Here is a 23,692-nt window from a genome sequence, read left to right as displayed (position 1 = left end):
TGTCTCAGGGAGAGAGGAACCCAGACAAGACCATGACCATCGACTTGAATTTAGTTGACAAATTTCCCATAAAAGTGGTGAAAAAAATCATATCTTAATATAATACTCCTAACTTTGTACAATTAAATCATACATCAAGCATATAGAATGATTGTTTAAACTTCAGTCTTGGCAAATCAGCTGCTTATGGTTCAATCACATTTCATGCTGCTTGGCTTCAAATCAAGACAAACAGCTCTCAAAATCTCGCAGCTGCACCTGCAAAGTTGACACACTGACACAGACATCAAGGCATACATTTGGAATATTTCTGCAGAGTTTGTGAAAGCTGAAAAAAAAATTGAAATTAAATTTAAAAATATTTTTATGAAATTTTATCTTCCGTTAAAATCCTGAATGGAAGCCCACGGGTTGCAGTACTCTCAAACGCCAGTGGGTGGCATCTTGCGTGCATGTTTGAATATTACGCAAATAGTTCATTGCTGTATTTGCGTTCCATTGTCGATCTGTCCCAGCTTGGTCTCCCTGGAGAGAGGGTCCCACCCTTTTGTCGCTATCTTCAAAAGAAGGAAAGGAGTCTTTTTGAAGACGGGAATCAAGATTTGACGGGAAGCTGCTAATTAGGTTAAGGTCCAGTAGGCATCTTCTAGTGGCTGTCCCAAACAGCAGGGCCGCTTGGAAGAATGCAGCTTATCAAGTTGTGGGGGAGGTTGTGGAAACTGGGTCAGAGTCACTACACCTTTTTGGGATGTAGGAGGAAAAGGGAGTACCCGGAGAAAACCCACACAGGCACGGGGAGAACATGCAAACTCCACACAGGCAAGGCCGGGATTTGAAGCCCAGTCCTCAGAACTGTGAGGGATATGTGCTAACCCCCCCCCCCCCACCATGTATTAGTGTTTCTATATTTGAATGCATTAGTTTAAACAACACATACTGCTGTGTGCGCCATGTGCCTGAGTAAGACTGTAAGATTTTAGCCCTTTTACTGGCCTGATTTGCTTTTGTGGCTGATTTCTCAGATCGGGCCTGACATATTTTGTCAGGAACAACGAAGCTCCTTGTAGTGTGACATAATCCATGACCTATGATTTTACCCTACGACGGCAAAATGAAAAGCACTAGCTAGCGAGTTATGTTGTCTGCTTGTGAGCCATATTAAAAGTATGTGAACATTACCTCAAGCGCTACTTAAAGAATGGATAGTGCAAAATGTCCTCCGAAGCACCTGGAGACAACACCACACCTCTGGGCTGCTCTGTGTGTTGTTTGAAGTGTTATAATTAACCGTAACATCGGTGCTAATCTTATTAGCATGTCTACCATTTCTTATCACCGTATGCTAGCACTTAGGTTAGCAGACATTCATTGTTTAATTATTTGTTTTACGTGACAGTTTGGCAGTAAACTACAACTGTGAGTGACAAATAAACAAATTGACGCAAGGATGTTTTGCCTATTATTTGGGGAATGTTTTGCAAGCTTAAACTATTTACAGTACGATTGTGATTGGTGCAGGATCTTTGCGATGTGACTATTGCTCATGCGCACATCACGATGATGACGATCAAACAGTATATCGTGAAACCCTACGCTAAATTGTCCTTGGGTGTAAATGTGAGTGTGAATGGGTGTTTGTCTCGATTTGACCCTGCGAAAGAGTGGCAACCAGTTCAGGGTGTACCCTGCCTTTCGCCCAGAGTAAGCTGGGATATATTCCAGCTCACTTTAAAGCGGGTAGGTGGATGATTAAAATGTCAAGATGTAGTATATGTGACATACCCATATACAGTATTATCCCTTTAGCTACGTACAGCAGTTGTGGCTGATTCAAGTAGTCCTCATTAACTTTCAATAGTTTTAGCACCATTTCATGAAAAAAATAGCCTCCTTCTCTAGCCTAGTTGGAATTGGAGGGTTCGTCTTCACCCCAAATAAGCAAATCCAAGCAGCTCTAAAATAAATGCAATGCATTTTGTCTCGCAATCAATTTCCATGCAAACTGTCAAAAAAAAAAAAAAAAAAAACTGTATGCTGCCTGCATATTGCTGGGGCACGCTTGACATTAACTGTTGGGTACTCAGTAAGCACTTTCCAAGCCAGAATCGCATAATAGGTACATAGGTACATATCGAGTTGTCAGTGTTTAAGCCATAGGAAGACTGTTGGGTATTTTTTTCTTTCTTTTGTGGCTCCGTGTGTGGGATGTTAACTCTCCAAATCTGTGGCCTCAGCAGTATTTCTTCATGTCACACTCAGGTACTCCAACTTGTTCCCACTTCAGTGCCATTGTTGGGATGCTGTCAAAATCAATAGCGCTCAGGCACCAAATGATGAAAGCTCCCCTTACATGGGGTGCCTCACCTTCAGCAGTTGCACATAAAAATGTTTATTTATTTATTTATTTCAACTAAAGTAGATTTGTTTCATTTGCTCTCTGATATACAGTACATTTTTACTTTAATAACCAGACAATTACAACATTTACTTAAAACTTGTACAGGTAATTTCACAGAGACTGTGGTCTTGTCTGTTGAGATTGCTAGTGATTTTGATCCCACCTAAATCTCCCTTTGATCAAGCGCTGTGTCTGTTTCCGTGCCATTGCTGTTGCTGAGTTTTTGATGGTAATGCATTTTGACACACATGTACAGGGTCAGCTTTGACGAAGGGAGGCAGTGGACCCAACACAGCTTTTCCTCTGTGCCTCTGTTTGTGGACGGCGTTTTGGTAGAAGCTGCGGCGGATAACCAGATTATGACGTAAGTCCAACAAATTCCTTATTACATTTGAAATGATTACTTGTTTCACGATGTCTTTTGATGTTGGCAGTTAAAAAGAATTTTGCATATATTGTGTGAGGTCTATCTGAGTTAGTTTTTGCAGAGCCTAAAAGCTAAACAGAAAATGTGGCTAGTTAACACCTATAGCTGCCAACACTAAAAGACAAGTATGTTATGATGTTTTTTTTTTGTTATGATCAAATGATTTGTAGTTTTATTCTCTCTTAATAGTATAGTAAGTCTTTGATTATGTATCCTGTATTATATTGTCTTGTAGATGTATTTTACTGCTTTTTTACATCATGGCCAGGGGACTACAGATGAAAACTAGCCTTCTGGCTAATTCTGGCTTTTTTTAACCATGTGTATTTCATGTGTTTTATGAAATTGCATTGTCCCCTTTCAAATAAACTGATTAATAATAATAATGAGGGGCTATACGATATACATTTATCACACTGGTATTTAGACCTTTAAGGCCACATTTTGAAATGGCAGTTTAAGGAATTATTTTGGAAATTTGTTACACTTTTAATGATTTAATACAAAACACTAATAAAACACACAAAACACAATATATTATTACGTGTACATATATGTATTATTTATATCCATGGAGTACCAGATACTTGAGTAGAGGAAAATAATAAATTCAAATGTCAGTACTATTTTGAAATCAGTGGATCATACTTACCCTTGTTTTTTTAGTGAGATTCATATTTTTACCTGGACGACTTTTGCAATTTGAACTGTACTAACTAAAATTATGTTTCAGCATTTGCATGAAGATAGGAAATCCAGAATCCTGTCTCATTTGTATGATAGCAAAAATGTGCACATTATCTCTATATGTGTAACTACCTCAGCCAACAGAGGAGGTTTTTTGTCCACGCGCATATGTATGTTTGTCAAGAAAATACTGGTTATAATGAATTTTGATTAAATTTGTTGTGTAGTTTGAGTCATAAAAGTCTTTTGATCATAATATACAGACCCTTTCCAAAAAAAAATTATATCATGGAAAACTTTATTTCCATTATTCCATTCAAAACGTTAAACTTTCATAGATTATAGATTCAGGGCCCACAATTTAAACAATGTCAAGTATTTATTTGTTTATATTTACATAATTTGAAATCAGGAATTGAAGAAATTACAATACTGTGAAGAAATTAGCCCAAATTTTCCAGGCCATAAATGTTTTAAACTGAGTCTCAAACACTAATCATCTACTAAACTCAAAGCACCTGCAAAGGTTTCCCCAGGTGTCATTAAATTGCTTCAGTTTGGCTCAATTGTCTCAGTTTGATTCAATATGGTGAAGACTGCAGGCTTGACAACTGGCTTGAAGACCATCATTGATATCCTCCATAGGACAAGTTCATAGCTAAAGAGGTTGGCTGTTCACAAAGTGCTATGTCCAAGCATATTAATGGAAATCTAGTGGAAGGACAAAATGTGGCAGGAGAAAATGCACCAGCAAAAGAGATGACCGTGGTTTTCAGCGGAGTATCAAAGAGAGAGGATTCAAGAATCTAGCAGAGATCCAGAAAGAGTGGAATGAGGCAGGAGTCATAGCTTCAACAGTGGGCTACAACAGTTGTGTTCCTTGGGTCAAGCCACTTCTGAGCCTGAGCCAATGTAGGAAGCGTCTCAACTGGGCCAAGGAGAAGAAGGACTGGACTGTTGGCCAGTGGTCCAAGGTCCTCTTTTCAGATGAAACTAAAGTGTGCCTTTCATTCGGGAATCAAGGTCCAAGGGTTTGGAAGAAGACGGGTAAAGAGCAGAACCCAAGCTGCTTGAGGTCCAGTGGGAGTCAGTCATGATTTGGGGTGCAATATCCAGTGCAGGTGTTGGTAAACTCTGCTTTCTTAAACCCAAGGTCACTGCAACAGTCTAGCAGAATGTTTTAGAAGACTTCACGATTCCTTCTGCTGAGGATCTGTATGGAGATGCAGATTTAATCTTCCAGCACCAAAACCAAAACCTGGTTTGTTGCCCATGCCATCACAGTGCTTAACTGGCCATCCATTGAGAATGTATGGCATATTATCAAGAGGAAAATGAGGGGCACCAGATCCAAAAACAAAGAAGAATTGACAGCAAGCATCAATGAAATACGGGCTTCCATAACTCCCAGGCAATGCCACAGGTTCATTGCCTCAATGCCACGGTGCATCAAGGCAGTGATAAAGCAAAGGGATTCCCAACCAAGTATTGAACATTAACATAATTTTGAAAGTACTATATTTGGATTGATTTAATGTGACACCAATTTATCCATCCATCCATTTTCTGAGCCGCCTATCCTCACGGGGGTCGCGGGAGTGCTGGAGCCTATCCCAGCTATCATCGGGCAGGAGGCGGGGTACACCCTGAACTGGTTGCCAGCCAATCGCAGGACACAGACAAACAAACAACCATCCGCACTCACATTCACACCTATGGGCAATTTAGAGTCTTCAATTAACCTACCATGCTTTTTTTGGGGATGTGGGAGGAAACCGGAGTGCCCGGAGAAAACCCAAACACGCACGGGAAGAACATGCAAACTCCACACAGGTGGGGCTGGGGATTTAACCCCGGTCCTCAGAACTGTGAGGCATACGCTATATCCACCGTGCCGCCACCCTAATTTATTTCTTTTTTTAAATGGTGATTTCTTCACAGTATTCTAGTTTTTTGAATTCCTGATTTTGTGGGTTTTATGAGCTGGAAGCCCAAATTATGTAAAAATAAACAAATAAATACTTGAAATTGTTTAAATTGGGGGCCCTGAATCTATAATCTATGAAAGTTTAACTTTTTGAATGGAATTATGGAATTATTTTCCATAATATTCTAATTTTTTGGAACATTCTTATTTTTCCTTAGTGTTAGGGGACACATGATGCTTATTTATTAAAAAGCCTGTTGATATGTATTTAGGTGAAATAATGACATACATGTAGATGGAGATTGTTTATCATGTAAATATTGTATCTTTATTTTAAAAGCTGTACTTTGCTTTCACCCACCTATACAACAATTAAATGTCAGGTGTTTTTAAAGTAGCTATATTTTAATGCATTGTCCTTCAGATTTTTTGGACACTTCAGCCACCGCTCTGAATGGCAGCTCATCAAGATAGACTATAAGTCCATCTTCAGCAAGAAATGTACTGAGGAGGATTACCAAACATGGCACTTGCACAATCAGGTAAGGAAAAAAACATCCCTCTCCATGTTGCTGTTCGTATTATGACAGGATCATCTTTTTCCCTGCAGGGTGAACCATGTGTTATGGGACAAAAACAGATTTACATGAAACGCAGGCCAGGAAACTACTGCATGCTCGACAAAGACTACTCAAGAATTCTCTCTGCTGAGTCCTGTATTTGCCGAGCCCATGATTTTGAATGGTAAGCTGAACCATACAAATCTGTTCTTTATTATACGCAGCTCACATTTTTTTTAAATATGATTTTATTTCTAGATTTTCAGTTTTTAACACCAACATTACAAATATAGCAGTGTACATTGATACATTAAAAATGTAAAGGCTTCTAAAAAACAACAACAGCACCATAAACAAGGCGAGAAAAAAAACAACATTTTTATTAATAATAGTATGCAGTAAGAATAATAATCCATCCATCCATCCATTTTCTGAGCCGCTTCTCCTCACTAGGGTCGCGGGCGTGCTGGAGCCTATTCCAGCTATCATCTGGCAGGAGGCGGGCTACACCCTGAACTGGTTGCCAGCCAATCGCAGGGCACATACAAACAAACAACCATTCGCACTCACATTCACACCTACGGGCAATTTAGAGTTGTCAATTAACCTACCATGCGTGTTTTTGGGATGTGGGAGGAAACCGGTGTGCCTGGAGAAAACCCATGCAACCACGGGGAGAACATGCAAACTCCACACAGGCGGGGCCGGGGATTGAACACCAGTCCTCAGAACTGTGAGGCAGACGCTCTAACCAGTCGTGCCACAAGAATAATAATGTTGATAATAATTTTAAAAAAATAATTAAAAAATGAGCGGGGTTATATTACTGGGTCAGAAATAAGAGCACTACTACCTAGACTTGGATGTTTTCTAGCCAATGAACTGAAAAAAAGTTATGTGGAGTGCCTACACACCAGGGGCAATGTCCAATTGAAGGGAACCAACATGTTCCTGAAATGTCTGCTATATTATGGTAAACTTTGTGTCAGGAACCCAGTGGCAGTGGCTAATCAATCAAAAACAAAGCATCTCTTATCCAAATTGAGAGATTCTTGAGGGATGCTTCCACCGCATGAGGGTAGCTCTCCTTGCAAACAAGTAGAGAAAGGCCACAAAGTAAGCGACGTAGGACGGCAGTGAAAGGTTTGGTTGCACGCCAAATAAAGCCATGATTAATTTGGACAGAGGTAATTCCTGAAAGGGAAATTAACATTAAGTTCTAAAACTGGGACAAGGTGGGACAGATCAACTGTCCCTTGATGACATTCATCACAAGCCGTATGTAATCCAGGGAAGTTGCGAGACTTTTTGCTCCTTGACTAGTGGACTCGTGTGTACCACCTTGCATTGTATGAGCCAGTGTCTAGTGCAGATTGAAGAGCAGTGGATCCGTTTCAAAATGAACTGTCAGCTGTCAGTATCTATGTCCAGGTTGAGTGTCGAAGCCAAAGTCATACGTAAGACACGCCACAGAATGGTGTCATAGAATGGCTGTATATAATTTCCAGATATTGCCCTTGGAATACGGATTGATCTAACATACAGTAGTTGTACAACCCCAATTCCTATGAAGTTGGGACGTTGTGTTAAACATAAATAAAAACAGAATACAATGATTTGCAAATCATTTTCAACCTATATTTAATTGAATACTCTACAAAGACAAGATATTTAATGTTCAAACTGATAAACATGATTGTTTTTAGCAAATAATCATTAACGTAGAATTTTATGGCTGCAACACATCCCAAAAAGCTGGGACAGGGTCATGTTTACCACTGGGTTACATCACCTTTTCTTTTAACAACATTCAATAAACGTTTGGGAATTGAGGACATTAATTGTTGAAGCTTTATAGGTGGAAATCTTTCCCATTCTTACTTGATCTAGAGCTTCAACTGTTCAACAGTCCGGGGTCTCCGTTGTCATGTTTTACGCTTCATAATTTTCAATGGGAGACAGGTTTGGACTGAAGGCAGGCCAGTCTAGTACCCACACTGTTTTACTACGAAGCCACGCTGTTGTAACACATACAGCAGGTGGTTTGGCATTGTATTGCTGAAATAAGCAGGGGCGTCTATGAAAAAGACCTTGCTTGGATGGCAGCATATGTTTCTCCAAAACCTGTATGTACCTTTCAGCATTAATGGTGCCTTCACAGATTTGTAAGTTAACCATGCCATTGGCACTAACACAGCCCCATACCAGCACAGATGCTGGCTTTTGAACTTTGCGTCCATAACAGTCCGGATGGTTCTTTTCCTCTTTGGCCCAGAGGACACGACGGCCACAATTTCCAAAAACAATTTGAAATGTAGACTCGTCAGACCACAGAACACTTTTCCACTTTGCATCAGTCCATCTTAGATAAGCTCGGGCCTAGAGAAGCCGGCGGCGTTTCTGGGTGTTGTTGATAAATGGCTTTTGCTTTGCATAGTAGAGTTTCAAGTTGCACTTACGGATGTAGCGCCGAACTCTATTTACTGACATTTCTGAAGTGTTCCTGAGCCCATGTAGTGATGTCCTTTACACATTGATGTCGGTTTTTGATGCAGTGCCGCCTGAGGGATCGAAGGTTCATGGGTATTCAATGTTGGATTTCGGTCTTGCCGCTGACATGCAGTGATTTCTTCAGATTCTCTGAACCTTTTAATGATATTGTAGACCATAGATGATGAAATCCCTAAATGCCTTGCAATTGTACATTGAGGAACACTGTTTTTAAACTGTTCGACTATTTTCTCACGCACTTGTTCACAAAAAGGTGAACCGAGCCCCATCTTTGCTTGTGAATGACTGAGCAATTCAGGGAAGCTCCTTTTATACCCAATTATGGCACCCACCTGTTCCCCTGTGGGATGTTCCAAACAGGTGTTTGATGAGCACTCCTCAACTCTCTCAGTCTTTTTTGCCACCTGTCCCAGCTTTTTTGGAACGTGTTGCAGCCATAAAATTCTAAGTTAATGATTATTTGCTCAAAACAATCAAGTTTATCAGTTTAAATATCTTGTCTTTGTCGTGTATTGAATTAAATATAGGTCGAGCATGATTTGTAAAGCATTGTATTCTGTTTTTATTTATGTTTATCACAACGTCCCAACTTCATTGGAATTGGGATTGTAGAGAGAATCTTACGAAAGCCAGGAAAGTGCTTCTGGGCAAAGTCTCTGACTTGCAAAAACCTGTAAAATTGCTTTCTGTCAAGGCCAAATTTGTGGGTCAACTGGATAAAAGATGCAAACATCCCGTAAATGTAGAGATTGTCAACTGACCGAATCCCCGCACCTTCCCACACTGCAAAGGCCCTGTCACTGGCGGAGAGAGTAAAAAAGGGTTTAAATGGACAGGAGAGGAGTCGGGTATAGAGGTCAGTCCGAAATGTCGCTTAAATTTAGGCCAGATTTTAGGAGAGTTTTTAACAATTACATTGCCAGAGTATGCTAGAGGTGATAAAGTCTGAGGGTAGCACAAAAGAGACCGCAAAGTAGAGGAGTTACAGGAAACCTCCGCAACCTGCTGCCATGGTGGTGGCTGATCACTAATATGGCACCAGTGGAACATGCTGCAAATGTTCACAGCCCATTAATAAAGTAAAAAAAAATCATTAGTGCTATACTCCTTTATAGTTCTTCAAGGATTGTAAAATGTTTTTTTTTTTGTATCCTGGGAGTCTTCTTGTCCCAGATCAACTTTGAGATTAAGCTGTCAAGACCCTGAAAGAAGTATTTTGGGATGAATACAGTTATACATTTGAAAAGGTATAGAAATTTCAGGAGAACATTCATTTTAATGCAATTAATCCTGCCGTCCAACAGAGGAAGTCTTCATTCATCCTACGTAGGAGGGGCGAGAAGTTGTGGTCTACCAGGTCTGTACTTTTTCTGGTGATGCAGATGCCCAAGTATGTAAAGTTGTCTACAGATACGTTAAAAGGAAGGTTTGAAAGGGCATATGTTGTGGCAGCCACATTAACAGGCATAAGTTCACTTTTTTGTGTATTTAGCTGATAGCCCGATATTTCTCAAAATTTGTCCAGCAAGGTCATCACTGGAGGAATGGATCTATCTGGGTCAGACAAGAACAGTAAGAGGTCATCCGCATATAATGACAGTTTATGTACTTGTGCTCTGATGATACCAAGCATCTGACTGGAGCTAATGGCCGCAACCAGTGGTTCAATGTCAATATCAAACAATAGAGGGGAAAGATTGCAGCTGTGACGTGTTCCATGACTAAGAGAGAAGGATTATGAGCAGTTGTTTGTTTAGACTCTGGCACAAGGCGATGTATACAGAAGTTTAATCTATGATATAAATTTGCAACGAAAACCAAATTTTTTGAATGTAAAAAAAAATAAAATTATTCCACTTGATCAAACACCTTCTCAGTATCCATTGAGATGACCACTTCTGGTATGGGAGAAGACGAAGTAGAATACAAGATGTCCAAAAGGCATTGGTCACCTGTCTGATACTTTGTTTGGTGTCCAATTTAAATATTATCACTTGGTTACAATATCACAAAAAATGAAGGGGGTCTGAACATTTTTAAGTGCAGATTACAATTTTTTGGTCTCATCTGTGAGTCGAAGTGTCCATGTTGTGTTATGATGAGGTGGATTTTTAGAACTGTATAAAACTTTACCATGTATTAGATGAGGTTAGAATTTGATGAGCGTTAAAACCTTGATTGTTCTGATCTTGTGCATTTATGGAACTAATGCAGGAAATACTGAAGCAAGAAACCTGTTTGTATTACTACTACACAGCAAATTACAAACTGGACTCTGCTTCAGATACTAAAAAAAATACAAGGTGGATGATTGATTCTCATCTTTTTTTTTTCAACATTCACAGGGCTGTCTGACCCAGTTTCAGCAAGTAATTTTTCTTAGCAGTGCCCATTTTCTCACAGTACAGTAAACAACCAAAATTAGTTCAATTTTGCATGCTGCCCACATCACGTTTCATTTTCATAATTTATTCTTTTACACATTTACACTCTACACTTTTTCCAATATTGTGACAGGTTTTTAATTGTTTTAAACAACATGCTAATGATGTCTGACTGCAGTGTCAGATAGTAAAATGTGCTATGTTTGTTATTATTCCAATTAAAAGACGGGAAAGGTGTTTAGATTATAATTCAATTTGTATGCAAATCTTTAATGGTTTGCTTTTTTATTTTATAACAAAAGAGACAGGGAACACAACATCCTACAGTGTCGGGTGTAAATATTTTTTTGTAGAAGTCGAGAAAGTAAGCACTGATTAGTTTCTGTCAAACAAGCATGAAGTTAATCCCATATTCTTTGTGTCAACTATTGTCTGGCTCTGTTTTTTTCTTGTTGTTGTTTTGCTTTCTTTCTTTGCCAGAAATGTTTTGATATCCCAATATAAAAATTCCATTTGCTCTCTCCATATGGACTGTTCCTAATGACTGTGATCATTTCAACATATAACTATACATACTTTTTCATTCCATGTGACAATCTACCACTTAGCCTACTTTGGACTGGGTCACAGGGGTACCTGTCCCAATTGATTGGGTGCTTTCACACTCAATCCCTTTAGTTTGACTTCCCTTGGTGCGGTTCAGTTGAACAGATGAGGCAGTTGACTTAACAGAGATGCTTTTGGTTTAGCGTATTTGATGTCAGCACCTACCGTCTGATACCAGCATGCTTCCTTCTCAGTGTGCGAAGGCTTTTAAATGTTCCATATATTACCAATCCAACCTCTTCTAGTAATTGGGAGTTTTATTGGCTCTATCGTGCCTCAGTAAACGTGAAATATTAATTAAAATCGTCTACGGATTCCAGAGTTCCAGGTGTTTTTCTGATGAGAAGCCTGAAATCTGGTCATTCAAAGATGCCTGCCTAACTCTCCGCTCCCGAGTCAGTGGTCAACATAACAAACGTGTGCTCTCACAAGTGGGTCTTTTACACGGAGGCAACCAAAAAGAGGAAAGGGTGCGGTCTTCGCCAAATATGGACAAAGCAGATACAAAACTGGGTCAAACAGAAGTAGCCTTTTCTCGGCACTTGTATGAGAAAAAACAAGGTTTTTTTAAAATGAAATTGAGTAATTCTGTAGAGGTCTAAACAGCCAAAATATGGAGCCTTTAAAGTGCCGTCAGGTGTTTGTGGGTATACTGTAGCCAGCTAGATTGTCCAGATACTGAAGTAATCAGCAAACCAGTTTTTTGTTCTGTTTTTTTGTGAAGTGTTTCCTCTTATTACTCTCTTGTCCATAGAGCAAAAGTTCCTGTTTCAATTTTTGTAACCATAAGATAAAAGAGTAATATCATGTGGTTTGTACGCATTGGGATAGGTTGAGAATTTTTACTCTGTGACTTTGTTTATAATAAGCACATCAACTGATTCAGACCAGAGAAAGCACCCATGTGGTACGAACTGAGCATATCCCCATTCAAACATAGCTCTATGTAAATATTTTCATCTAATGTGGTGTTCAAAATGCCTACTCGAGCAAACTTTGAATTGATCCATGAACCTGCATTTCTTAATATGTTTTTGTTACAGTATCTTCACCCAAATAAACTAAAAAAGAAAAAGAAAAAAACGAAACAAACCTGATGTATTTAAAAAATGGTAAATTTGTTTGAGGAGGCTACAGTCAAGAAATTTTACCTCACTGTAATATGGAAAAAAACTCACTTAGCTTAGTGAACAAAATTTGCACTTGGCTTATCATTTCATGATCAAGTGTTTTTTTTTCTCAAAAAAAAACATTAGGTAGGGGTATAGATTTACAGCGTTATGTACATTATTTTGCCCCCAAACGAGACAAGTGAAAAAAAGTTCCAATAATTGGGTTGATGAACACATGGGCCTGTATTCATAAAGAATCAAAGGGCTAAATAAATAGCCCTTTGTGATGCCATTTTTAAAAGCCAGATTAAAGATTTTCAGTGGAAACGCCGACAATTCTGAGTTGACCCTTGATAAAATCTATTTGTAAATAATTTTAGCCCTGAAAGTGCTCCTAATCTAAAAAGTGCCAGGAGTGAGAGGACTTCAAAGAGGCTTAAACACACACCAAAACAGTCAAAGAGTCAAAGGATTTTGATGTATGTCACTACATACCACGTTGGAGGCATATTTGTCAACAGTAGCTCAAGTCAATACAGAGTAATGGTGGGAGTGAGTCTATTCAAAAGTGTTCATCAATCGCTGCAAGATAGAAGCCAGATTACAATCTATCCTTTTTTTGCATGTTGATTGATATTGATCATGTCCCTTGTGTATGCATTTTGTTGTCTGACAGTGACTATGGATATGAGCGCAGTGGCAATGGGAACTGCAGGCCCTCCTTTTGGTTTAATCCCTCCTCAACCACCAAAAGCTGCAGTCTGGGTCAGAACTATTTCAACAGCACAGGGTGAGGATGGCCTGAATATTGACAAATTCATAGTTCTATGTAGAACCTTGTAAATCCTACATATCCATGTAAATCATTAAAGAGTAGAGCCCACCAAGCACGATGAGGGCATTGCATGCCATTATCCAGTGTTACTGTAAAAACAACAGCTATAATAATTAAAATGCACTTATCAACATGTACATTAGAATTTTTAAAACAAATTATTTTCAATTTTAAAACGTTTTTTTTTTATCATTGATAAATATAACCTCTGAGATTTAAGTAGAAAGATTTGAATAATCACAGTGCACAATTAAATGTTCAACTTGTGTCTCTTTCTGAAGGTATCGTAAAGTGGTGTTAAATAACTGCACCAAGGGAGTAAAAGAAATGTATACAGCTCAAAAGCAACAATGCCCCAAGAAACCTCCAAAGGGACTTTTGCTGACCACCAAAGATGGTAAACTAGCTGCCAACCTGGGCACTAATGTTACTTTCCTGGTTCATCTGGATGAGGTGAGAGCACGTGATACCGACACAGAAATTTAGCTGTTAGAGAGCAGTAAAAGCACCATTGGATTGCTGTGTTTACGTTGCTCTACAACATGAGATTGGTCCATCTCTGATTTACAAAGTATCCTTTATTCGTATGACATCAAATCAAATTGTGATTTAACTGAAGTTCAGAAACTCCAATGAATGTATTGGGGAGCTGTTGGGGATAACATGATTCCAAAACTAGATTTCACTGAAACCTGTCTCTCATGTCTCGGCAGAAAAATGACACATTTATCTTAACTGCTGACTTCGGGTGTTAAGGATTGTCTATTGCTCTTTAATGTTAATAACATGGCTGTAAACTAAATTATTAAAAGTGTAGTCCAATATTAAAACAAACCATAACCTTTCAGGTCACCCTGCAGTTTTTCAATTGCATTCAGTCTCTAGATATTTATTCAACGACTTCTTCTGGTGAGGCCATTCTTTTGTTGATTTAGAATATGCTAGAAACACTAATATGGATACCTGGTATTATATGGGTTTACATTTTGAGTGCAATTAATGTATATCCACTGCCCACAACAGTGGTCTCATATTTAAAGAAATTGAATGGAAAGTATGTTTAAATTTTAGTCTTTTGATTCTAACAATTCACTCACAGTATTTGCCTGTGTGAAGAATAAAGCAGCAGCATGGTGAAAACTGAATTAATAAACAAAATGTGGATTGTTCTAGCTAGTCTCCAAAACATGGTCCATCTGCCTTGCAAAAACGAATGCCTTGTGACTATCACAGGCGAGCTAAATCTGAAACCAAATGCACGAATCAAACACAGAAACAGCAAAGTTCAAACAATTAATTGTTCAATGAACAAAAACTCAAAGTATCCATCCATCCATTTTCTCAACAAAACTCAAATAGACAACCCATACACTACACAAAACAAGGAATGTGGTGTGGAAAACAAGGCTGAGCACTCTAACTCAGCGGACAAAACAAACTAACGCAGGATAAAGGGAAACACAGACTATATATACCCCCCCCCCTCCCCCCATGAAATAACTAATACCAAAATTGACAAACAAAAATGAAAATGTTTTTTTTTTTTTTTTTTTAAACAATAAGTAACTGAAACTACATTTTACATGTACAAAACTAACTATAATTATAACTCTAGCAAAAATGTCCTTAGTTTTCATATTTGTCAATTAAATTCATATGTGAGCTTTCGGGGTTGATTTTAAGTGTATTTATTTCGGTAAATGGGTATGGAACAAGGACTGTTGAGCAGTCATTTGGAAATTGTAGTTCTTTTACTCTCCTAGAAATGGCGTCATTAGGGACAAGACAATAAAAAGGCGCTGCCCGATGATGTCACTTTTAGGCGACGGCCCCGGCACTCGCCGGTTGAATGGCTCCCCTTTCGTGTGTCACTCAACTCAGCCCGAACGGCGACGCTAGGTAATAAACAAATACTCTCCTTTTTTGGTTCATAAACAGTGGAAACTCGAAAGAACAGACTAATAGGGGTGGAGGGTCAGCCGATATAGCCGATTGTCCGTTACATTGAAGCACTTTTTTTTTTCTTTTTTTTTGAGGCCATATGCACCCATATTACTGTACAGTACAAAATTATTGTTTTGTAGGGTTTTTTTGTGGCCTAAAACGCTCAGTGCACTACAATTAGTAAGTTATTGTAAATAAATATGAAAAAAGCTTGAAAATGTTTGAAAGCTTCACATTTTATCCAAACTTACCACGCTTGCCGATTTTGATATTTTGGACGTAGAGTACTCATCATTGGCGAGTTGCTTTCATGAGCCGCGAGGAATGACTGTGCTTCCTAATTGCAAATCTGTTGCCAAAGGCTAACAAAAAAATAGCATGTTCCAGACTCCAAAGACTTGTGTTTTGTACTCCTCAGACCCAGCCATGCCACGTTCTCTCTGCACTACGACCAATAGACAATAGATATAACCATCTTTGCATGGCCGGCACATCAGTGCCCCACAGTCAACATGGCTGCCAGGTCGGCACGGGAGGCACGTCTTTTGGAATAGGATCTCGTAATATTGTATATCTGTGACCCGGAAATATGTCAGTCCCATTCTCTTGCCTGCATTGCAACACAGCGCTAGTAAACAACAGAGGCCAATTTGGGAACTAACAGACTTTGTCAACTGTATTTTAAGTGACAAATGAAAACTCTTTTTGAACACATTGTTCAGTCCCGACGATCCGTTTTATCTGATATCCGTTATATCGGGGTCCATTTTATTGAGGTTCTATGAACAAATAGTAAATACAACAACTGGGCTTAAGTTTCAGCAAAATAAGCCATAAGCATTTTTCATCTATCTGTCTGCCGGACTGTCTGTCTGTCTGTCTGTCTAATATTTTGACTATGACTTTTCACATATGCAAGAAAGTGTCTTGTAGTTGAAGCAGGTCATATGTGTGGAATACATCTCAAGGGAAATAGCCACAAATCTGAAAATCCACTTGAGAAGTTTGCAATTTAGCAGCAAGGAAAACATGCAAACAAGTACTTGAATTTATTATTTTTTTTCAATAATGAACAGAAGGCTATCTAAGACATTTAAAAAGGCCATACTATAGCATGTGTCTCATGAATGGTTTTGCTTACGTTGTAATGCATCAACTGTAACCCTAGAAGTAGTATAATGCACTGCACTCATTGCACTGTTATACAATACTTGTATTTGATTAACAAGTCTGCCAAATTTGTATGGATTAAAAAAAAATAATAATAATAAAAAATCGGCACGTATATGAAATAAGGATTCCAAATCATGAAAAGTAGGAGCCGCCCTCCAGCTGCAGGACTGTGTGAGCATGTACACTGAATACCCTTAAAACAACACCCCATGGAACCTATAGCTGTCAATCAAGCACGTCTGTGGCTCTGTGTGGCTCACGCAGACATAAGCTGACTGTCGCTGTATTAAACAGTTAATATTCTCTGATGCTTCACTGTCATGTGGATGCACACATAACACCAAACCAAGTGAGGTGTCAACTTATTGGACAAGCCAACACCATACTGGTCAGCTCGCAGGCTTGTAAGCTTGCTAGCCAGCTCGCTCGTTAGCTTGCGAGCTAGCACAATAAACACATTACTTTCCTTGTAGTGTCTCCGTTGTGAAGACGCACATGTGACGCAGCTGTGACGAGTCTGAAGGCTGACGTGGGGCGGCGGAGCCATAAGTTCTGTGTCAGATCTCACTTACCCCAGGCTCCCCTGCACCTATGGTGCTAAAGGAGTTCTGACCAGCTCTCCGTTAAAAGGGTTAAAGCTCAATGGACTGTAAACGGTGACAAATTTGTTGTTAGATTAGGAAATAGATTTGGGATGGATGCTGGAGGGCTCCCTCAGGCATTGCAGTAATCCTTTATTTAACTTTACCTAATCTTGTCAGAGGTTTTTCAAGCCGTCTTCAGAAGCTGCATCTTTTATCAACTTACGTTTCACACAAAGATAGAACGAAGAGCGTCAAAGCTTCGATGCAGCATCCTGTTGCTGCTAACCGACGGGAACAAAAGAACACTAAACGCAGAAGTATTTCAGCTTTTATTGGATTTCCAATGCCAGGGGCATTACAGAGCCAGCTGGGGCCGGCTCACCTGTTTTTATCCTGATCTGGTAAAATTTAGTGAAGCTCACAGACAACGCTTTCACTTTCTCAAAAGAGCATGGGACTTTCCACCAACTTCCCTAGGCGCCTATGATCATCACAGCACATTTCCTGTGTTGCCATGGAGACAACTTCACCCAACCCTTCTCCTTCTCAACTCCGGAGGGCAGCCCAAATCTGTGTGTAACATATACTCATCATATCATCAAACAACATTGATAACATACAACATGAAACAATTTGTTTAATAAACATTTCATTCCAAATTCCCACTTGTACAATGAAAAGGTCCTATCACTTCATCAACTAACTCACTATCTGCAGTGTGGGCAACGAATGATAGTGCTATTAACTCTTAGTTACTATAAATGAAATATATATTTATATTGCTGCTGAAAGCTGTTTCGGGTTATATGTTTGCTAATATGCATTGTGCAAGCAACTGAGTACAAGACTGTATTGGCAAGTCTGTATTAAGAACATATGCAAAATCCTCTTGGACCTTCCACATCCTGGTCACCACCTCTTCCAGCTCCTTCCCTAAGGTAGGCGCTACCGATCAATGCAAACTACATCAAGCAGACATTCCAACAGCTTCTTCCCTCTTGCCATTAACTTCTTAAACAGTTAACTTACAATTCCATTACAACATGCTGCCAATTTTGTCTTGAGTTTGTTGTCACAACTTTGTCGGGCCAATTATACATTACCCGTGCACTCACTAGTAGTAGTCTCGCCACGCTGCACTATTTCCATATCTGTTGTTGACCAATACTGGCCACTCATGTGCCAGAGTAGCATCTGCAACATTTGCACAATCGACATTGTCCCAGATTAGTCACTTTAAATTGCATACGTTTCCTGAAGTCTCTGGGCCCTTTGCACAGTGGTCATTACACTAGACTATTGTTTAGTCATTTCAAACTGCTCTAATTGCTAGAGGACATTCTCAAAAAAAATAAATTCTACCGGCATTACCACATTACTGGTAAACTTTTATTGCTCAGTGACTGTGTTTTTTATGTCTTTATGTCTCTCTGTCAATTGACTGTCTTGTCGTACTAGAGCAGCTCCAACTACCTGAAACAAATTCCTTGTGTGTTTTGATATACTTGGCAAATAAAGATGATTCTGATTCTGATATGTCTGCGCTGATCTATTGACTACCACTCTGGCTCTTTATTGACTACTACTTTGGCTCTATCTGGTGGACATTGGCCAGGTGTACCACCAATCATAATAAAAATGTTTTTTGGACCGGTATCCGATCAACAATTTAGGCATATTTTACACCATCATTTAAATGCATCATCCATCACAGTATGCCAACACTCAACAGTTCACCACGGCCTTGCTCCAACCACCGCGCATGTTTGCACACAGCAGAGACACTGGAGCCGAAATAACACAAAACACATATCATTTCAGGTAAGATGCCTTTTTTCGTGTTGTAGGCATAGCTTAATGCCCAACTACAAGTGTAGTGGAAGAAATAGGGGCGCCGGTCCGAGACGATGTCAATGGGGATACCGTGGAGTTTGAAAACATGCTGAACAAGGAGGTTAGCAGTTTCAAAATCAGAGGGGAGCTTGGGAAGGGGTATGTAATGGACATATTTAGAAAATCGATTGACAACAGTGAAAATGATGGTGTTACCTTCAGAAGGGGGCAGGCCGGTGATGAAGTCTAAAGCGATGTGGGACCAGGGGCGGCTCGGGAAGGGTAAGGGGCGCAGCAGACCAGCTGGGGGCAGGTGATAAGACTTCCCTCAGGCACAGACGGAGCAGGCTTGGACGAACTCCCGGGTGTCTTAAACGAGGCTGGGCCACCAGAGGTGCTGCTGGATGAATTGGATCGTGCGGGTGATGCCGGGCTGACGTGAGCTTGGAGTGTGGGCCCACTGAAGGACGTCAGAGCATGCGGAATCGGGTATGAATAGTAGGTCCGGAGGTCCGGTCTTGGAGTCAGGGTGAGTCTTTTGAGCGTTTTTGACAATACGTTTGATCTTCCATGCGGCTGCACCAACGAAGCAGGAGGAAGGGAGGATTGTTTTGTGTTCTGCCGGGCTGGAGGGGGGTGAGTATATGCGGGATAGGGCGTCAGGTTTGCTGTTGCGGGATCCAGGTTGGAAGTAGAGACTGAAATTTAATTGGCTTAGGAAGAGGGCCTTGTTGGGGTTTTAAGGCGTTTGGCGGAATGGAGGTAAGAAAGTTTCTTGTGATCAGTCCAGATGATCAGTCCCCTCCAGCCAGTGCCTCCACTCTTCCAATGCCCATATTATGGCTAGCAGCTCTTGGTTGCCAACGTTGTAATTCCTTTCGGCAGGGGACAGGCGACGGGAGAAAAAGGTACAGGGATGAAATTTCTGGGACGTGGGGTCCTCCTGCGAGACGACGGCCCCTGCCCTAGTGTCCGAGGCGTCAACCTTAACCACAAACTGGAGGGAGGGGTCAGGGTGGTGTGGGATGGGAGCACTGCTGAAAAGGGTTTTTAGTTGGCTGAAAGCTTGGGATGCTACTGGGGTCCATTTGTGACCAGAGTATTCTGTCACAAATGGATGGAGACTGGACCCAAGAGCAGGTGGAGGATGAGAGGTTGGTGAAAAGTTTATTGAAAATGTGGAAATGGAAATGTAGATTTTTCTTGAGATGCACTGTCGGGTTGTTGAGGCAGACAATGCGTGGCAGGCAGTGACGAGGACTGGCGGCTGGCTTGGTGGCGTGATGGCAGTAATCCACTTGGGACATGGAGGAAACACTGAAGACAAGGAAAAACACGGAGGTCAAAACGATCACAAGGATTTGCCTAGCTTACATGGAAACTGGGGAGCCGTTGTACCGCTGGGGAAGCTTCAATACTCTGGCGAGAGTTTCCGGGATCTGGCAGGCTTTTATTGCGGGTGGTAACGAGGGCTGATTGGTGACAGGTGCGCGGCCGAGGAAGGTGCTGGAAAGAGAGAGAGGGAAGGGGAGAGAGAGAGGGCGAGATGGTGTAACGCGCCACCCAGGCTCCCACCATAGTACTGCAGGGCGGCTCATGACAAAATGACTGTACACAGGGTCTTTAATATCATACAAAACGACAACAAAAAAGAAAATCAATCCAAAAGCAGGAAAAAACGGGTGTACAAAGCTAAGGTAAGTGGGTCATGGGGCTGATGTGTTTATTGCAAGCAATTTCTTTGGAACCAAATACTAATTCTTAATCACTTTAATCTATTTTAAATATACTGTATCTATTCCAATACTTTTACGCACCTAAAAATATGTATTTTGTTAAAAATGATGTTATCTTCCAAGTAGTGTGGCAGATTCAGATACAAATGTCTGGAAATAAAAACAATAACTGAACTCTCTTGTCTCCTATTCATCTTTAGATGTCAAAAAAAATGTTTTGAGTCTCCACCAAATTAGCCTCACTGTTCCAAACAATATTTTTGAATTGGTTCACACATCAACCGACAAAACAGAAAAAAGTTTCTACAAACATAACTCATGCTGTTGGATGTTAAATGATATTGAATTCTTGCTCGAAAATAGGACAACTGAATTATAGAAGTTTAATCAAAATGACAAAAAATATCAAAGTACAGGGTGAATGCAAGATAAGGTATCTTATTCCTGCCCGATGATAGCTGGGATAGGCTCTAGCACGCCCGCGACCCTAGTGAGGAGAAGCGGCTCAGAAAATGGATGGATGGACCTTACTTCTACATCTTTTAGACATTGACATTCACACTGCTCACTTAGCCCAGTACACACAGCCAAATTTACCAACTTACGTTGCAGGTCGTTTGGTTCTTATCCCTACTTATTGTAACCTTCTTTACCTTTTTGCAGTCATCGCTGTCCTCCTTCACTTTCCTTTTGCCTTTCTCTACTTCTTTATCGCTGTGAGACTCTTAAGACGCCTTTTTTAATATGTATTCCTGCTTGTTGATTTAATGTTATTTTCAGTCTGAGTCAATAGTTCTCTGACTAGGGCATATGGCCGAGGTTGGTACAGGGAGCGTGGGTGCACCCCTCCCCTTTCTGTGGTTGTTCACACATGTCCCTAAAAGGGACCTTTGTCCCGAGAGACGGGGGAGGGCTCTTCCCCCATCACTCGCAACGTCCCAAACGGGACGCGGGGTTGTAGTGAAGTTCCTGTGAACACAATTTATGTTTCAACATGTCTCCAATTACTTTCTTTGTAAATTTCATGTCATCTTCCAAGTTTCTTGTTTTTTTTCTCATGTTTTGATTTGCCAAATATCGTGGCTAATTTTGTGAATTGTGTTGTTTCCAATTGTTGTTTTTGTCTTTCTAAAAGGATCAACGGTTGTTGTTTGGAAGGGGCCGGAAAATGGACCGAGATCTCCATCAAAGATGTTTGTTTTTGCCCATTTGTTCAAATCTAATATTTTGGTTGTAACCTGGTTTAACGGGCACTCTTCAATTCTTTTTGTAGCAAGCTTGCATATAGCATCGCCCCAAATGCTGTTTTCCTCATTGGCGGCGCCAGCCATTTTGGGCTTCACAACCTCATTGTATTCGGCCATTTTGTCACAATACAAGCGCGCGCTCACACTCTCTCTCTCTCTCTCACACACACACACACACACACACACACACTGATCAGTTTTATATAGCGCTATCCAAATGGACACCACTATTATAATCTAAGTTGCTCACTATCTCACAGAGCCGGAGCTTCAAACCCCCTATTTGCTGGTTGTGGTTTCTGTAAGGCCCTAATTATTTATCTTAATTATCTATAGACTTCAACCAATTTATGCAGTTTTTTAGACAATTACTAAATTATATCCCAGGAGCCTTCGGACTTCAAACAGTTTTATGCTGCTTTCAAAACTCTTGCAATTCAGACAGAAGAGTCTCTGCTAGGATGAAGGGCACAGTTTATAAGGCAGTGGTGAGGCCAGCCATGATGTGTGGATTTGAGACAGTGGCACTGAAGAGACAACAGGAAGCAGAGCTGGAGGTGGTGGAAATTAAGATGTTGAGCTTCTCTCTGAGTGACTAGGTTGGATAGGATTAGAAATGAGCTCATCAGAAGGATGGCCAGGGTTGGATGTTTTGGAGATAGTTAGAGAGCGCAGACTTCTTCCAGAGGAGAGATAGTAAGTATATATATATATCAATACTTTGATATGGTGGTGTTACAATTATGCAATTGTTTTATCGTTTTAAATGTATGTTAATAATATGGTTGTTGTAATGCACAAAATTAAGCGCTTTTCCCAGGGGAAGAGGGTTAGGAGCCCTCACTGTAAGAGGTGGCTGTTGGCCCTTTTAGTCAAACAAATGATCAAATATCAGTAAAGCATATGTTTTGTTTTTGCTTTTTTAAAGTAATTGACACAACAGGTCTGCCACTGCTTGTTGCAGTGCAACAAATACACATTATCTCGAGTCACTGTCAATGTTTATTTGATATGAAACTATGGTATGTACCTCCTCAAAAAAGGGTGCGGAAAAATAATTTGTTGTCCACCAGTGCTACTAGTGCAAAATTTAGTGTAGAGCCCTAAGGAGAAAACATAAACAACGATGTTTTCCAAGTGGCAGTTAAAAAGTAATGACACCAATTTAATTTAACCGACTAATCATTTATTTTTGTTTTCAGACGTTTTCGCGGTTTGTAGTTTAAATACTTGTTTGAAGGTTTATTAAAGGTTTTACACGTCCTGGAAGCTGGCACCTTATCGTGGTGGATGGGTTGGTGTGTCCCAATGATCCGAGGAGCTAAGTTGTCTTGAGATTCACGCCCCTGGTTGGGTCACCCATCCCAAACAGGTCCGAGGTGAGGGACCAGACAAAACACAACTAAAAGACCCCTATGATGAAAATTATGAATGGATCTAGGTTTCCCTTGCCCAGATGTGGGTCACCCCCTCTGTAGCCAGGCCTGGAGGTGGGGCTCGAAGGCGAGCACCTGGTGGCCGGGCCTCTACCCATGGGTCTCGGCCGGGCACAGCCCGAAAGGGTAACGTGGGTCCCCTTTCCCATGGGCTCACCACCTGTGGGAGGGGCCATAGGGGTCGGGTCCACTGCGAGCTGGGTGGTGGCCGAAGGCAGGGACCTTGGCGATCTGATCCCCGGCTACAGAAGCTGGCTCTATGGACATGGAATGTCACCTCTCTGGCAGGGAA

General features: G+C 40.5%; 1 protein-coding gene across 1 annotated transcript in view; it reads left to right on the top strand.

Moving 5' to 3' along the window:
• Positions 1-23,692, top strand: part of sorcs3a (sortilin related VPS10 domain containing receptor 3a) — a 326,424-nt gene that overhangs the window by 277,205 nt on the left and 25,527 nt on the right. Inside the window, exons 14-18 of the mRNA XM_061772129.1 lie at positions 2,655-2,762; positions 5,864-5,981; positions 6,050-6,183; positions 13,289-13,402; positions 13,729-13,900. Of these exons, the coding sequence (XP_061628113.1) occupies positions 2,655-2,762; positions 5,864-5,981; positions 6,050-6,183; positions 13,289-13,402; positions 13,729-13,900 (646 nt within the window). The remainder of the gene's footprint in view (positions 1-2,654; positions 2,763-5,863; positions 5,982-6,049; positions 6,184-13,288; positions 13,403-13,728; positions 13,901-23,692) is intronic.

This window comes from Phyllopteryx taeniolatus, chromosome 4 (assembly GCF_024500385.1).
Source record: "Phyllopteryx taeniolatus isolate TA_2022b chromosome 4, UOR_Ptae_1.2, whole genome shotgun sequence".
Taxonomy (NCBI): domain Eukaryota; kingdom Metazoa; phylum Chordata; class Actinopteri; order Syngnathiformes; family Syngnathidae; genus Phyllopteryx; species Phyllopteryx taeniolatus.
Note: the sequence above shows the minus strand (reverse complement) of the source record. Positions and strands in the feature narration are given on the sequence as shown.